At 37.0% G+C, this 17,880-nt stretch overlaps 1 protein-coding gene across 3 annotated transcripts in view; it reads left to right on the forward strand.

Moving 5' to 3' along the window:
• LOC125661113 (dynein axonemal heavy chain 6-like) overlaps positions 1-16,597 on the forward strand; it is a 73,526-nt gene extending 56,929 nt beyond the window's left edge. For all 3 annotated transcript variants that reach the window (XM_056148138.1, XM_056148139.1, XM_056148140.1), the window contains 17 exons: positions 83-255; positions 1,226-1,406; positions 1,998-2,177; positions 3,424-3,530; positions 4,016-4,292; positions 4,862-5,032; positions 5,579-5,769; positions 7,183-7,517; positions 8,020-8,120; positions 8,572-8,676; positions 9,390-9,504; positions 10,053-10,174; positions 10,269-10,526; positions 13,513-13,759; positions 14,724-14,887; positions 15,334-15,556; positions 15,901-16,597. In XM_056148138.1, the coding sequence (XP_056004113.1) occupies positions 83-255; positions 1,226-1,406; positions 1,998-2,177; positions 3,424-3,530; positions 4,016-4,292; positions 4,862-5,032; positions 5,579-5,769; positions 7,183-7,517; positions 8,020-8,120; positions 8,572-8,676; positions 9,390-9,504; positions 10,053-10,174; positions 10,269-10,526; positions 13,513-13,759; positions 14,724-14,887; positions 15,334-15,556; positions 15,901-16,004 (3,054 nt within the window). In that variant the 3' untranslated portion in view covers positions 16,005-16,597. The remainder of the gene's footprint in view (positions 1-82; positions 256-1,225; positions 1,407-1,997; positions 2,178-3,423; positions 3,531-4,015; positions 4,293-4,861; positions 5,033-5,578; positions 5,770-7,182; positions 7,518-8,019; positions 8,121-8,571; positions 8,677-9,389; positions 9,505-10,052; positions 10,175-10,268; positions 10,527-13,512; positions 13,760-14,723; positions 14,888-15,333; positions 15,557-15,900) is intronic.
• The last annotated feature ends 1,283 nt before the right edge of the window (positions 16,598-17,880 follow it).

Consider the following 17,880-nt stretch of genomic DNA (forward strand, 5'->3'; position numbering starts at 1 on the left):
AATCATTCTTGAAATAACAGTATGTGGTTTTATGTGGTGTGCTGTAATCAAGTAATTGACCGTTTTGATGTTTCGATAACAGGGAGGCCGTCTGTTGATCCGATTGGGAGACAGTGATATCGACTATGATCGTAATTTCCGATTTTTCATGACATCCAAGATGGCTAACCCTCATTACTTACCAGAAGTCTGCATCAAGGTCACCATCATCAATTTCACGGTCACTCTGCAAGGCTTGGAAGATCAGCTGCTCAGGTAAATAAACTCATTAACTTCACTGTCAATCTGCAAGGCAATAACTATTCTTGATTGAATTGATACTTTACAGCTAGCTTTGATATCAAGAGAGGAGGATCCCCATTGATTTTGGGGTGAAAAGGGCAAAGGTCAAGGTCACTATGGGACGTCATAGAAAAAGCCTGTAGACACTTTACAGGCTTGGCATTATTTGCTTAATTTATTTGATACTTCACAGGTAGTGTTGTTATCAACAGAGGACAAACCCTGTTGAGTTAATCTAATTGAGTTCATGGTCTAAAGGTCAAGGTCACTATGGGACTTCATTGGAAAAGCTTGTAGACACTCGTTATGAGAGGATATGCCCCGTCTTACAGTCTTCAGAGCCAATAGTAATACTCAAATTTTGAGCTGAGGCCCACCAGTTTGAATTACATTTTGTAAGATGATACATGTATATTTATGATTTCCTTCTCCGTGATGTGGTGGGTTTTACCGTTTAGAGATGCCCAGTCTGACATTTTGTAAGATGATACATGTATATTTATGATTTCCTTCTGAGTGATGTGGTGGGTTTTACCGTTTAGAGAGGCCCAGTCTGACATTTTGTAAGGTGATATATTCATGATTTCCTTCTCTGATGTGGTGGGTTTAGAGATGCCCAGTCTGACATTTTGTAAGATGATATATTTATGATTTCCTTCTCAGTGATGTGGTGGGTTTAGAGATGCCCAGTCTGACATTTTGTAAGGTGATATATTTATGATTTCCTTCTCCGTGATGTGGTGGGTTTAGAGATGCCCAGTCTGACATTTTGTAAGGTGATATATTCATGATTTCCTTGTCAGTGATGTGGTGGGTTTAGAGATGCCCAGTCTGACATTTTGTAAGGTGATATATTTATGATTTCCTTCTCCGTGATGTGGTGGGTTTAGAGATGCCCAGTCTCACATTTTGTAAGATGATATATTTATGATTTCCTTCTCAGTGATGTGGTGGGTTTAGAGAGACCTGATCTTGAAGAACAAAGAAATCAGTTGATTGTGAAGATTAACTCGGACAAGAATCAACTGAACGCCATTGAGGACAGGATCCTGAAGTTGCTGTTTGAATCACAGGGAAACATACTGGACAATGAGGAACTTATCAACATTCTTAACGAATCCAAGGTAACTGTCGTCAACATCATGGTCAGGAGGATGTTTTCCATTTTCCTTTGCGAAGTTTTCATACTGAGCAATTTTTTTCATTATGATGTGTAAGTTTTTCATCCTACCGCTAATTGATTTTATGAAGTCCTTTTAGAATGAAGTCCTGCAGGTATTATGTTATGAAACACTGAATCAAAATTACTGAATACGGGGAAATATTCGCCCCCGTTTCAGTTTTGCCCCATTTGCCTTGTTGTTAGTGGGTGAAAAAAGAAAGACTGGATAATATCGTTTTATTTTCTTACCACTCTTTAACACAACTGTGTATGTATAAGGCAAATTCAAAATGGGCAAAATAACTTTGTATAGTGTCTCATTGGTACAATTAGCAATGTGTAAATGCAAATAACACAAATTTGAAGTCTGAAGAGCTGATAAACTAAATTTCACTTGTGTATGAAACTTGTAGCTGTTTTAAGTAACTAAGTCTGCAAAAGAAAGATATTCATACTTACATTGTCAGTAAAGTTTTTGTAAATCTGTAGTATGTACTAGTAACTAATTGTGTGAAGGAGATTATTCAAAGTTTTCTTTAACTGTGTTGCCTAGGTAACATCCGGAGTAATCAAACAGAGGCTGAGTGAGGCCGAGGTGACGGAGGAGAAAATTAACACCGCTCGTGAGAAATACCGCTCAGTCGCGACCCGTGGCTCTGTCCTGTACTTTGTGGTGGCCAGTATGGGAGAGGTGGACCCCATGTACCAGTTCTCACTCAAGTACTTCAAACAGGTAACATTTGTACCAATTTTCACCAAGTACTTCTCATAGGTAGCATCTCTACCAATTCTCACTGAGTACTTCAAACAGGTAACATATCTACCAATTCTCACTGAGTACTTCAAACAGGTAAGATGTCTACCAATTCTCACAAAGTACTTCAAGTAGGTAACATATCTACCAATTCTCACTAAGTACTTCAAACAGGTAACATTTACACCAATTCCCACTAAGTACTTCAAACAGGTAACATATCTACCAATTCTCACTAAGTACTTCAAACAGGTAACATTTGTACCAATTCTCACTAAGTACTTCAAACAGGTAACATTTGTACCAATTCTCACTAAGTACTTCAAACAGGTAACATTTGTACCATTATTCTCACTAAGTACTTCAAACAGGTAACATTTGTACCATTATTCTCACTAAGTACTTCAAACAGGTAATATTTGTGAGACTGTTCTCTCATGATTGTGTGTGTATTTACAGCTATTGTGAGATATATATTGAAGTGAGACTGTTCTCTCATGATTGTGTGTGTGTTTATAGCTATTGTGAGATATATATTGAAGTGAGACTGTTCTCTCATGATTGTGTGTGTATTTACAGCTATTGTGAGATATGTATTGGAGTGAGACTGTTCTCTCATGATTGTGTGTGTGTTTATAGCTATTGTGAGATATATATTGAAGTGAGGCTGTTCTCTCATGATTGTGTGTATTTACAGCTATTGTGAGATATATATTGAAGTGAGGCTGTTCTCTCATGATTGTGTGTGTATTTACAGCTATTGTGAGATATATATTGGAGTGAGGCTGTTCTCTCATGATTGTGTGTATTTACAGCTATTGTGAGATATATATTGAAGTGAGGCTGTTCTCTCATGATTGTGTGTATTTACAGCTATTGTGAGATATATATTGAAGTGAGGCTGTTCTCTCATGATTGTGTGTGTATTTACAGCTATTGTGAGATATATATTGGAGTGAGGCTGTTCTCTCATGATTGTGTGTATTTACAGCTATTGTGAGATATATATTGAAGTGAGGCTGTTCTCTCATGATTGTGTGTATTTACAGCTATTGTGAGATATATATTGAAGTGAGGCTGTTCTCTCATGATTGTGTGTATTTACAGCTATTGTGAGATATATATTGAAGTGAGGCTGTTCTCTCATGATTGTGTGTATTTACAGCTATTGTGAGATATGTATTGAAGTGAGGCTGTTCTCTCATGATTGTGTGTGTATTTACAGCTATTCAATGCCACCATTGAGACGTCAGAGAAGAGCGACCAGTTGCCGGAGAGATTGAAGATCTGTCTAAGGGAGACCACTATGACAATCTACAATAATGTGGCCAGGTATGGAGTTGTTTTAAAATCTGAAGAATTTTGAGTTATAAGATATATCTACATAGTTTACATTAATTCATTCTTGCATCAAATGCATCATGTTCACCCTTAGAATTTTCTTGCATCAGGTACTTGTGTGAAAGTAAATGTTGATGTAAAAATGAAACAAAGATGTAATATCAGGCATGAGAAAACATAATATAGGTGTTAGGAAAGGCAGGTAAAATGTGAATCAATAGACTTTATTTGATGTCCTGGGAACCATTACGTCTTACAAGTGCCTCACCTTGATTGTGTATGCTTCATTATGACGAGATAAAAACACATGTCGACACGGAACAGTTATAAATTAAACATCTTTTACGTTTTTTTAAATAATATTTTTATGACTTTAATTTTACACTTTTTTTAATGCTAAATATTTGATTGAATATCCAAGTTTCTAATTGATGAGCTATTACATATAATTACATGATTATTCATGGAAATTACAGGGGCCTGTTTGAGAAGGACAAACTCGTCTTTTCATTCATGATGTGTGTGGAAATCATGAAACAGGAGGAAAAGATCTCTCCAGTAGAGTGGAACTTCTTCCTTCGCGGTTCAGCAGGCATGGACAAGCAGCGTCCGAGCATGCCCAGTGTGCCCTTCCTGAATAACATCAAAGTCTGGAACAATGCTTTTGATCTTAGCGAGAACTTTCCAGTGTTCAAGGGAATTCACACTGATCTGACAAAGACTCCTGTGTGGATCAAATTGGGATCTCTGGAGGTTTGAAATATGGCTTCTATGTTTGTCATTGTTTAACTGAAATGTGATGAGTCAAAATGGGCAACGTTCAAGATGGTAGTGGCAAGCCTAGGGGCTAGGTATGGTGGCTGATTTGTGCCATTTTACACTTTATCGTCGTTTTGTTATTTCAAGGCGAAATGACAACACAATAACATTTAGCGACTTTCCATCCTGAAATAACGAAAACATGACAAAATGATGATATTGGCTACTTTTTGCCTCAAAATACCAAAAAGACGACAAATTGTAAAATGTCACAAATCAGCTACCAAATCTAGCGCCTAGGCTAGTCACTACTAATTACACAAATCAGCTACCACACCTAGCCCCTAGACTAGTCACTACTAATTACACAAATCAGCTACCCAACCTAGCCCCTAGGCTAGTCACTATGATCTGGAATGCAATGCTGGACTTTGTTCCTATCTTAGCATCCACAAGGTGCAAACTCCAAATGTGAATGCTGGATTAGGTTTTTGTTTTTTGAAAGTGAAAGTTTAGGAATTTGCTTTTGAACAGTGAGTGTATTAAGTTATGTACTTTTGTAGGTGCGTGCTAACCCAGAGACATATGAAGCTTATGGAGCCCTGCCCCCGGAGCCCCAGGGTGTGCCAGGAGCCCTCGAGGACATGGAGTCAGATGATACCAAAGGACACTGGGACAAGAGGTTGACCACCTTCCAGAAACTCATGTTCATCAAAGTCTTCAAAACAGAAAAGGTAGACAAACACTGTTCCCTCAATTTTCTGTAATATTCAGAGTTTTATTTTCTTCTATATGACACTCCCCCCACCCCTTACCCTCTGTAATATTCAGAGTTTTATTTTCCTCTACATGACACCCCCTTCCCCTCTGTAATATTCAGAGTTTAGAGTTTTATTTTCCTTTACATGACACACCCCCCCCCCCCACCCCTCCTTCCCCTCTGTAATATTCAGAGTTTTATTTTCCTTTACATGACACCCCCTTCCCCTCTGTAATATTCAGAGTTTTATTTTCCTCTACATGACACCCCCTTCCCCTCTGTAATATTCAGAGTTCTATATTCCTCTACATAACACACCCTTCCCCTCTTTGCAACAAGCAATATGTGTGGGTAAGCTTACCCTTGCATCATTGATGAATATTCAAAAGATAGGTCTACTTAAACAGAGATTAAGGTTATAGGTTTAATTTTTCTAACATATATCAGCATTGCAGGAGTAGTCTCTCCTGAATTCTTAGTTAAAAACTCTCACTGTTAAATTGTATCTTCCGTGTTTCAGACGATCTTTGCTGTGACGGAGTTTGTGAGGGAGAACCTCGGGGAGAAGTTTGTCGAGAGCCCCCCAGTGGGTCTCCAGACTCTCTACGATGACATGAACAGAGTGACTCCCCTTGTGTTCGTGCTGAGTACCGGATCGGACCCCATGGGAGCCTTCCTTAGGTTCGCCAGAGACAAAGGATATACAGACAAGTATGTCTAGCTAATGTTATACAGACAAGTATGTCTAGCTAATGTTATATACAGACAAGTATGTCTAGCTAATGTTATATAGACAAGTATGTCTAGCTAATGTTATATACAGACAAGTATGTCTAGCTAATGTTATATACAGACAAGTATGTCTAGCTAATGTTATACAGACAAGTATGTCTAGCTAATGTTATATACAGACAAGTATGTCTAGCTAATGTTATACAGACAAGTATGTCTAGCTAATGTTATGAGTAAAAATTTTATAAAGACTGCAATTCCTAATACTGATTGTGACATTAGACTTGGTGTGATTTACATCGAATATCTTCGTAAATGTGTCACATGACTATTTGTATACTGTACAATCACGCACTCTCTGTAAATGTGTCACATGACTATTTGTACACTGTACAATCACGCGCTCTCTGTAAATGTGTCACATGACTATTTGTAAACTGTACAATCACGTACTCCCTGTAAATGTGTCACATGACTATTTGTACACTGTACAATCACACACTCTCTGTAAATGTGTCACATGACTATTTGTACACTGTACAATCACGCACTCTCTGTAAATGTGTCACATGACTATTTGTATACTGTACAATCATGCACTCTCTGTAAATGTGTCACATGACTATTTGTACACTGTACAGTCACGCGCTCTCTGTAAATGTGTCACATGACTATTTGTACACTGTACAATCACGCGCTCTCTGTAAATGTGTCACATGACTATTTGTACACTGTACAATCACGCGCTCTCTGTAAATGTGTCACATGACTATTTGTACACTGTACAATCATGCGCTCTCTGTAAATGTGTCACATGACTATTTGTACACTGTACAGTCACGCGCTCTCTGTAAATGTGTCACATGACTATTTGTACACTGTACAGTCACGCACTCTCTGTAAATGTGTCACATGACTATTTGTACACTGTACAGTCACGCGCTCTCTGTAAATGTGTCACATGACTATTTGTACACTGTACAATCACGCACTCTCTGTAAATGTGTCACATGACTATTTGTACACTGTACAATCACGCGCTCTCTGGTGGTTATCAGAGTATAATATGATGAAATTTTCCCCACAGGTTTTGTTTATATCAGCAATAAATCATACACGTTTACACTGATCATTTTCTCTTTTGTGGAATCATTACATTTTTCGTGTGTGTGTGTGTGGGGGGGGGGAGGGGGGGGGGGGGCGCTCAGTTTTGTGGGTATCCATATCCTACAAAGAAATACACAATTTTTCAATGTATAGAAAGCATGTCCACAAAATTCCAACAAAATAGTAGAATGTACACAATCCATGAAAACTCCACAGTATATGACAATTGTTCAGTAACTCGGAAGATTGATTAGTTTACAGACAACCAAATACTCCATTTTTCAGAGTCCAGTCCATTTCTCTGGGTCAAGGTCAAGGACCTGTGGCAGAGAAGCTTATTCATGCAGCGGTGAAAAACGGAGATTGGGTGTTCCTCCAAAACTGTCATTTGGCCGCGTCATGGATGTTGGCCATGGAAAACACCGTCAAAGCCATGTCGGAAAAGCCTGATGAAATTCACGAGGATTTCCGGCTATTCCTCAGCTCCATGCCAGCCAAACATTTCCCTGTCAGCGTTCTTCAGAACAGTGTCAAGGTCACTAATGAGCCTCCGAAGGGTATCCGTGCCAACATGAGGCGAGCCTTTGCTGAAGTTACGCCTCAGTTCTTTGAGGAGCACGGTAAGTTGAGTTTTCTCATGGGGATTGGGATAAATGAGTTGATACCTACTCTTGTGATGATCTGTAGTTCAGTCAGTTTGTATTGTACAAGCATCCATGTAATCACTCTGTTTACCTGATCAAGGTATAGGGTTCACCGGTGTTCATAGGTGTGACCGGTCAACAGGGGATGCTTACTCCAGGACACCCGATCCCACCTCTGGTGTATCCAGGGGTCCGTGTTTGCCCAACTATCTATTTTGTATTGCTTGTAGGAGTTATGAGATTGATCACTGTTTGTTATCTTCATGCCCCTTTTCATCTATCAAAACTGAAATGTTGAAACTCGTTGATTTTTGTATGGAGAGGGTGAATATAGGCATTTCCTGTTTCCCAATCCCATTCTCGTGAACAAAATAATGTTTAGATTGATGCCTTTTCTACACGGGGGTCATTTTTTCCATAACCAAAAGTTTTGAATAGGATCTGAAAGTATGACTGTTTGATTTGTGGACAATTTCAGTGCTGGGTTCCCAGTGGAAGCGGATGATCTTTGGTGTGTGTTTCTTCCATGCTGTCATCCTGGAGAGGAAGAAGTTTGGACCGCTGGGCTGGAACATCAGGGTAAGCATGATTAATGAAATTAAGCATGATTAATCAGGGTAAGCACGATTAATCAGGAAAAACATTATTAATTCATCAACAGAACATCAGGGTAAGCACGATTAATGAAATTAAGCACGATTAATCAAGAAAAACATGATTAATTCATCAACAGAACATCAGGGTAAGCACGATTAATGAAATTAAGCACGATTAATCAGGGTAAGCACGATTAATCAGGATAAGCACGATTAATCAAATTAAGCACGGTTAATCAGGATAAGCATGATTAATTTATCAATAGAACATCAGGGTAAACATGATTAATCAGGGTAAGCATGATGATTAATCAAGTTAAGCACGATTACTCAGGATAAGCACGGTTAATCAGGAAAAGCATGATTAATCAGAGTAAGCACGATTAAATCATCAACATAGCATGGTTTATGACTAATTATCTGTTTACTTTCAGTACGAGTTCAGTGACAGTGATCGGGAGTGTGCCCAGATGAACTGTCAAATGTTCTGTGCGGACGGGATCATTCCGTGGGACGCTCTGATTTACATCACAGGCATGGTACGTCTAGGACTAAACTCATATGTACAATATTAATTATTATTTCAAATACGACAGTGTGACTTGTGATTTAATGTACAATACTGATAAATACAGCCAAACCTCATCATCTCAAGTGGACAGTGAAAAAGTCTTCAGATATCTGAGGATTAGAGATATCAAGGGTAAAATACTTAAAGAATAAGTGTTTAGGACTTCTGAATCACTTCAACATATCTATGGTATTCGAGGTATCGATGTTCAAAATACCGAAGTTCAACTCTATTTGAAATATGACATTATGACTTGTGGCCTAATTTCATGTAATGGAGATATAATGTTTGTCCACATCATGCAGAAGTACTAATTTGATAACTGCAACTGTGGTATTTTTCATCCCTAATATTCCTATACAAGTCATGAAAGTTAGTCTGTAAAAGGAACAATGTATTACAATGGTTTCAGCCCTCATTCTTTCTTTCATCATGGACAACGTGAAAGAATTCTAAACAGACACAAGCCTCTGTTGAAAGCAATTCATTTCTTCACAACAAAGTGAAGAATACAATTAACTTTACACATGAGTTTATGAATATGTATTACATATCACTTGATATTCCTGGCAGATTATATACAGAGTTCATGAATATGTATTGCATATCACTTGATATTCCTGGCAGATTATATACAGAGTTCATGAATATGTATTACGTATCACTTGATATTCCTGACAGATTACGTACGGAGGTCGTGTGACGGACGCCATTGATCAGAGATGTTTGGAGACCATTCTGAAGACTTTCTTCTACCCCAACACACTGGAGGAGGGATACAAATACTCCCCATCAGGTAAATATCTCGTAATACAAGTACTCCCCATCAGGTAAACAGTATTTTCAGGAATTTATATCCTATTTACAGAATTTATTACGTATTTACAAAATTTATTACGTATTTACAGAATTTATATCGTATTTACAGAAATTGTATTGTATTTAAAGAATTTATAACGTATTTACAGAATTTATATTGTAAAATTTACAGAATTTATAATGTAATTACAGAATTTATTATCGTATTTACAGAATTTATAATGTATTTACAGGAATTTATATCCTATTTACAGAATTTATTACGTATTTACAAAATTTATTACGTATTTACAGAATTTATATCGTATTTACAAAATTTATTATGTATTTAAAGAATTTATAACGTATTTACAGAATTTATATTGTAAAATTTACAGAATTTATAATGTAATTACAGAATTTATTATCGTATTTACAGAATTTATAACGTATTTACAGGAATTTATATCATATTTACAGAATTTATTACGTATTTACAGAATTTATATCGTATCTACAGAATTTATTTCATATTTTCATTTACAGGTATCTACTATGCCCCGGATCTCCCCACTCTACAGGAATACAGGGACTATATCGAGACCCTGCCCATTGTCGATGAACCGGAAATCTTTGGCATGCACGAAAATGCCAACATTGCATTTCAGGTAGGCATTTAGAAGATTTGGATGAAAACGTTTTAAAATCTCAAATTCTTTTAGTAGTAGACATGCTGTAATGAACAACAAACTTATATTTCAGGCGGAAGAAACCAACCACCTGATCAGCACTATTCTGGATGTCCAGCCTCGACAGTCAAGTGGTGGGACAGGGAAGTCTAACGATGATATTGTGTACGACCTCGCAGAGAGCATTCTGGGTAAACTGATGGATAAGCTTGACATTGAACAAGCCAATCAGGAGATGTTTGAGCCTGATGCCAAAGGTCGTCTAAATTCGTTGACCACTGTGCTGACCCAGGAAGTTGACAGATTCAACAAACTACTGAAGGTCATCAAGGTAAAACTGGGGTCAAGGACATATGACATATTAGGTTTTGGATGATTCTATTCTTCAAAACGGCAGTCAATGAGTGACTGCATGTGTTGTGTTATATATGTTTCATTGTTTATAAACTGTTATTTAGTGTAAGGGGAAGAATTTATTGAGACGAACCTCTTAAAGGTCATAGGAGACGATTTTCAAAAAAAATTTGTTTTGCACGAAAATGTGTTCTTTTTTAATTACTTAACATATGTAAATGTGTCATTCCCAAAAAATCATAAGGTAGCAGGCGCTACAGACCGTCAAATGTTGCTGTGGTGTGAAGTATCAAAATAGTAAGATGACTTATCTCCCTTGCTTGATGACGTCAAAAGAGACCAGCCTGACGCAAATGTGTATTTGTTTATACTAACAACTGCGGGTTTCAGCCGTCAAAATGTGCTTACATTCAACTGTAATGTAGCAAATCAGGTATTTCTAGACTTTTGTCTAAATGATCCAACGTTCAGAAAGACTTGGGTGTGAAATCTACACTGAGAACACAGAACTCGAAGTTGTTTGACAGTCATTTTACGCGATTACGGGGGTTGATGAGGATCAGTTTCGTTATTGTATACTAGATGTATACACTCTACTTTGACAAAAACTAATGGGTTTATGAAATTAAACCTTCGACCAGATGCAGTTCTAACTAGTTTCGACTACAGACCAACTGAAAGCACGGCGAAGACGAGAAAATCCTGCAAAACGTTGACTGTAAAATCATTTTAAAAATGACGGTAGTACAGATATTTATAATTTAGTATTTAAAAACACAATCTGATTTGTTTAGAAATGAAATGTGACTATGAAATAGTCATACATTTGTATGAAGCTCTTCTGATCAGAATCTTTTTCTCTGAATATATAAGTAAATAAATTGAAGATGAATAGGTCTACTAACTTTATATGTTGAAAGTTGCATTATCAGACCCCCCCCCCCCCCCCCTTCTTTTCTGTTTAAAAAAGAATGTTCAAAGCAAATGGTGGAGCGATAATGAAATTACAAGTTTTGATATCAGGTGAAATAAACCAATTTTTACGGTCATGCAAAGTTGGGGGGGGGGGGGGGGGGGGGGGGGGTTCTTCTTCAAATGAAGCACTAATTTGCACGTTAGTTTCCTTATTGGGGTCAAAATTTAAAACAAAAAAATATGTTAAAGGCCGAGGATTTTGAACAACCGGTCGGTTTTCCTCAGGTAAGTTAAGTGCGGGACGGGACTGATTTTAGGCAGGTGTGAAGCCCCAAGCCCAAGGGAACCCTGCTAGCTTGTATATACCGTCCCAAATACACGGGGTGTTATCTGCGTTACCTGCATTACCTGTACGTTTTTGTAAAAATTTTCTTGCGCAGGTTAATCGAATGAATGAATCAACATGTAAAAATTAAAGCTCGATAAATTTATTATGTATAAATGAGAACGTTAGCCATTGATAAATTAGGCAGATTATTCTTTTTTCTAAGTTTTCTTGTATCCATTTGACTGCCTTCGTCGGATACCAAATATCCGACGATGTATGACTGCCAAACATACAGTTTCCGACGGGAGTTCCTGTGTACTGTGCAGGTTTTCTGGCTACGTACATCTTATGAACCGATCATCGTCTCACACCCCACGATGGCTCAACATATTCCAAAACTGTTTAGATTAGAAAGTTTTATTCTGTTTGAATTAGTTTTTCTGGACCGCACACCAGAATTCTTTGGCTACCTAAAGTTGTCTGTGTGACTCATCCAAAACGCATGGCCAACAAAAACAGCCAGGATATTCAGATTTTCCAACAGCTCCTTCATTAACTGGTCTAGACGAAGAATTCGTTCTTCCTCTGGCTTCCAGTTCCAACCATTATACGCAAGAGAGAGCCCTTATAGCGGCTAATGTGATGGTAAATTATTCTTCATATAGGCCCTAATGTCGCAAATTCTGTTGTAAAAGAATGTTAAAGCCATTTATATTTATTATTATATTCACCTGTTAAACTAAATTAGCTCACGATACTTGTAAAAATCCCATGAAAATAAATTCAAAATACGGCGCTCACGATGTGTGCAAAGGAAATTCCGATCTGGCTATACAATATATCCGAGTCAGGGTGGGACTTTGGCACATAAAACCAAAGGGATGAAGGGGTACCCCCCTTCAATTTGACACCCCCCCCCCCCCCCCCTTGGAAAAATAAACCGATGCTGCGTCACCGTGTCTGCAAGGGGTTAGAAATAGCACAAGTAATAACTATCTATATTTCTCGTATTGTCATCAGAGAATGTAATATGAAATTATCATTAACCAGTCAGTATTATTTCAAGTCAACCGATTCAGAATAAATAGGACCTCAAGTGATTGATCTTCTTGTTCGTCCTCCGATGAAAAATCGTCGATATGGCTGGCATTTGCATTAATTATGAGTTCAAAGTTATATCCTTGCATAACAAACTATGGTTCCCCATTCAAAAACTCCTCCAGTTGCGAATAAATCGTCTATGGATGTGCTTTTGTTTTGATTCTCAAATCTGAGTGTGGTCTCTTATGACGTCACAAATTCAGGAAATCAGGAACGATAATCGGGTAACGATTTTCTATTCCGACTACCTTTGCACTTCAATTTCTACGAGTTAATATCGTTATTAATCTTAAAAAAGCATTTTTATGAGGAGTCTATGAAACAAAGTTGATAATTATGGAGAGAAAAGGTATTGTTAAAAACCGTCTCCTATGACCTTTAAAGACCCAATTTTAAGCCACCTTACAATTTACCCGCACTAAGATAAAAAAGCCCTGAAAGTTTAGTTTTGACCAGAGAGTGTACCATAACCATTGGCTTGGATCATTTGGTCAGCGAGAGAGAAGTCTGAATTTTGTCTAGGAACCGCTTCTTCTCTGTTATTTGGACATGTCTTGTAAATTCTTCTGCTCTATGATATTTAGAAAAAAAATAACTTTTCATTTTCTTTTCTTTGTAGGACTCCCTATACCAGATACAGAAGGCCATCAAAGGCCTTGTTGTGATGAGTGAGGAGTTAGAGCTTGTCTACACGGCCTTCCTTAACAGTCAGGTTCCCAGTCTATGGGCCAATGTTGCCTACCCCTCCCTGAAGCCACTGGGGAGCTGGGTCAATGACCTCATTTATCGCTGTGCCTTTATTGATAACTGGGTCAGGCATGGTCTGCCCAGGTCCTATTGGATGTCGGGATTCTTCTTCCCTCAAGGTTTGTCCTAATTAATCGCTGATCAAGGTTTGTCCTAATTAATCACTAATTAAGGTTTGTTCTAATTAATCACTGATTAAGGTTTGTCCTAATTAATCACTGATTAAGGTTTGTCCTAATTAATCACTAATTTAGGTTTGTCCTAATTAATCGCTGATTAAGGTTTGTCCTAATGAATCACTAATTAAGGTTTGTCCTAATTAATTGCTGATCAAGGTTTTTCCTAATTAATTGCTGATCAAGGTTTGTCCTAATTAATCACTGATCAAGGTTTTTCCTAATTAATTGCTGATTAAGGTTTGTCCTAATTAATTACTGATCAAGGTTTGTCATAATTAATCACTGATGCTTTGTGATTTTTATTGTCCTAATTAATCGCTGATCAAGGTTTGTCATGATTAATTGCTGATCAAGGCTTGTCCCAATTAATTGCTGATGCTTTATGATTTTTAGCTAATGAGTTGCTGATGGTTTATGATTTTTAGCCAACCATAAGTCAATTTTCAGATTTTTGTTTGTATTTTATTATCACAAATCAACAGTGTATGCCTGATGAATTGATTACAGTACTTGGTATCTAGGCAGTGGACCATTGAACTTCATGATTTCATCTTTAGAATGTCTGTGTTTTGGCATTCATTTTCTCTGTGCTAACGATTATTTGTACTATTCAGATCGGTTTTCAAAATCACTTATCCTTTCGTCTATTATTATTAACATTGATTTTGCTGACCAATCTTATTGAAGGTGTAATATACATTGTTTGCACAATTTAATTAAAATCTAAATCAAAATTTTGAAAACTTTAAAATGAAAATCAAAGACTTGTTAGAATTGCGGTGAGTACTCTTCATAAGACGTAGGTTATACAGCACGGTTGTAAGAAGTCCGATTTTCATTAAATTGACTGTTGGCATTGTGTACTTTCTGGATTTTATAAAAGCCTATGGCTCTTGTTTTTCAGGTTTCTTGACTGGTACCCTCCAGAACTATGCCAGGAGGTACAACCTTCCCATCGATCACCTGACCTTCCACTTCCACCCCCTCCCACATTTCAGGGACCAGAAAGAGGTCACGACTCAGATGGCTGAGCTCAAATTCGGAGAGGAAATTGATCTCGACAAAGGGGTGAGATTTTATAAAGCTTAAAATTTACTGAAGCTCCTCTCCTCATTTCAGAGCTCAAAATTAATTTCATGGAAGTAATTTTCTTATCAACTACAATATTGCATGGTTGTCAAATTAGATACCAAAAATATTAACATTTCCATTGTTTTTGCCTTTAATATCTTTACAAATTGTAATGATAGCCATTTCTTCATGAATGTGCTGCAGTTATGAACAATGCATGTATGCATCTTGACAAATATAGTACACCAAATTTATTGTCTGGGGATTCAAACAGAAATGAAAGTAGAAAATAAAAGTAGGACCTTCAACACTTTACACGGGCATACATGTACTCGTCATTATGGGATAACGCACTTCATGAAACATGCTACTGTAAAGTGTCAACAGTTTATACCTGTCTTAAATATGAAAACACTTAAACATTCTCACATTTATTGCATCAGCTGCCTTCCCCAGAGGATGGCGTCCTGGTCCACGGAATGTTTATGGACGGATTCCGCTGGGACGAGAAGGAGATGTTGGTTACGGACTCCATTAAGGGCATCATGAATTCCCCTCTGTGTATGTTCCACATGGAGCCGAAGATGGACTTTGTACCAGACAAGGCAGACTATATCGCCCCGCTGTATAAGACATCCGCCAGGGCTGGGGTTCTCTCCACAACAGGTTAGTGTGCCTAGGATAATGTAAATTTCTCTTATATCATGACAAACTGGATTCTGACCACACATTGTTCTCTAAGACTAGGTAAGGCGTAAATATAGTTTTGTTCTCCAAGACTACGTAAGGCATAAATATATAGTTATTGTGCTCTAAGACTATATAAGGCATAGGTATAGTTTTTCTGTTCTAAGACTATTTAAATCAAGCTCTGAATTTTAGTCATTTTACAATTCGGTGTATCCTGCAAATTGCATTATCCTAATGTTGTAAATTTACACATCTTTGCTGTACATAGCCCTGTGCCATCATGTAATCTATGTCTAAAACTCATTATTTTCTTTTCATAGGACACTCAACAAACTTTGTTGTATTTGTGCATCTGCCTTCCAAGCAGTCCCAGGATTACTGGATATCAAAGGGTGCTGCCCTCTTGTGTCAGCTCAATGAATAAAGGGTGGATAACTCTAAAGCATTTGTGATTTTATATTTGTAAGAAGACATGTGATAGAAAACTATTTTTATTCCTAAACATATGTTGGAGCCTGTAGGATAACATTTGTTTATTACATGTATATGTATTCTATTAATTTCCGTCCACCAATATGTCTGTTATAAACTGTGATAATGAATATTGGAGTGCATTTTGAGTTGGATAATGTCCTATATATATTGTGTATAAAGATGTTTATCTGTATGTGGATTTACAGTCTCTGTTGACATATATTATTTTTATCAGTAAAGTGCAAATTGGCAGTTGAAGGCCTTGTCAAATCAATTTTTATTGTTTATGAAGTGATGTACACTTTGATTTTTTATTAGTCTGTGATTTGAGTGTGCCTTTTGTTTATTTTTATTCCCATTCATCATTAACATATGAATACTGATTAATGAAGCGCTGTTATGATATCATTGTACTTGGGAATTTTATACTAAAGATCCCTGAGTGAGATAATTATGGACAAACTTAATTAACTTTAGACATTTACTATTTCCGTCACTTTCTTATTTGTACAAGTTCTGACCAATAAAACACATTTCGTCTTATTTCTTGTTTACTGCTTGATGACACATTTAGATTGGATTTTATATAAAACAGTATCATGTGTTTTTATTAAAATATTAAGAGTAATTGCACCAGTTGGATTTATGCTTCCCGAAAATTTTTCTTCGGAGCAGATAATGACTGGAGTCTGTCCGAGCTCATATTTCCTAAACATTTCATCGGAAATTGATCACAGACATTCCTTGGGACAGGAACTTATGAATCAAGGTCATTATGGATAGGTCAAGGTCACTCAAAACATACCTTCCATCAACAAAAAGTTCCTTAATTATTTCAACAGTTTTAAGTAGATATTGATCATGAATCACACAAATTAGTAAACAGGCAAATGAGTTTCAGGCAGAGGTTGCTCAATGTCTTTCTCTAAAAGTCAAGGTCACTCAAAATATATACCCTATATATGAAAAATACCTTTCATTTCAACAGCTATTGATCTTTGTTGGAAAGGTGAAGGCCACACAGAACGTATATCTTATACATGGGAAAGATTCCTTATTTCAACATTTTTTGAACAGGTACTGATCATAAATCGCACATATAAGTAATAGGCAGTGGCCTTTAGACAAAGGTCACTCAAGGTCATTTTACTTCAGAGAAGACTCGAGTTTCTTCTGGTGGTAGAGTGAGGCTACAATAGAGGATCAAAGATTTACATGCGGATATATAAAAAAGAATTTAAAAATCATGACAACAGGTATATGATTAAAGTTATATGCAAATATTCTTAGGAAGTCTATATTCAATTAGGTTCAACTTAAGAAAACGTCAGAGAAAAATAAACTTGGAAACGACAAATGTGAAAAGATCAGAATAGGGGACAATGTAACAAAGGAAAATAGTGAACTCATAAAGCGACTAATTGATACAGAAGGTGTGACATCGGCATGGTTTTTCAATGGGTCGGTATATGGAATAGTGAAGGGAAAGCGCGTAAAGTTTGACAATCTGGACGACATTGAATACAAAGTTAGTAAAATCCGGGATTAGAAAATTCGATCATGTGTTCAGACATTAGTTATCCAAATCAAATTTCCAGTCATAACATGTTGACGACGTTCCAAACAAAGTGACTCACGTGTCAGTATTTAACTTCATTTTTTCATTTGAACTCTTTTTACTGATGATAATCATCAAATTTATCTCTATGTGTACATGTATGTGCCTTTTCTTCTTCTATCCTTTGTCTTTATCTTTACATGCATGCTTTCAACAACGTTGAGGATTCTGAAGTTCTGTTGGGTATCATTTTTTCATAACTCAATGT

Source organism: Ostrea edulis, chromosome 8, assembly GCF_947568905.1.
Source record: "Ostrea edulis chromosome 8, xbOstEdul1.1, whole genome shotgun sequence".
NCBI classification, from domain to species: Eukaryota; Metazoa; Mollusca; class Bivalvia; order Ostreida; family Ostreidae; genus Ostrea; species Ostrea edulis.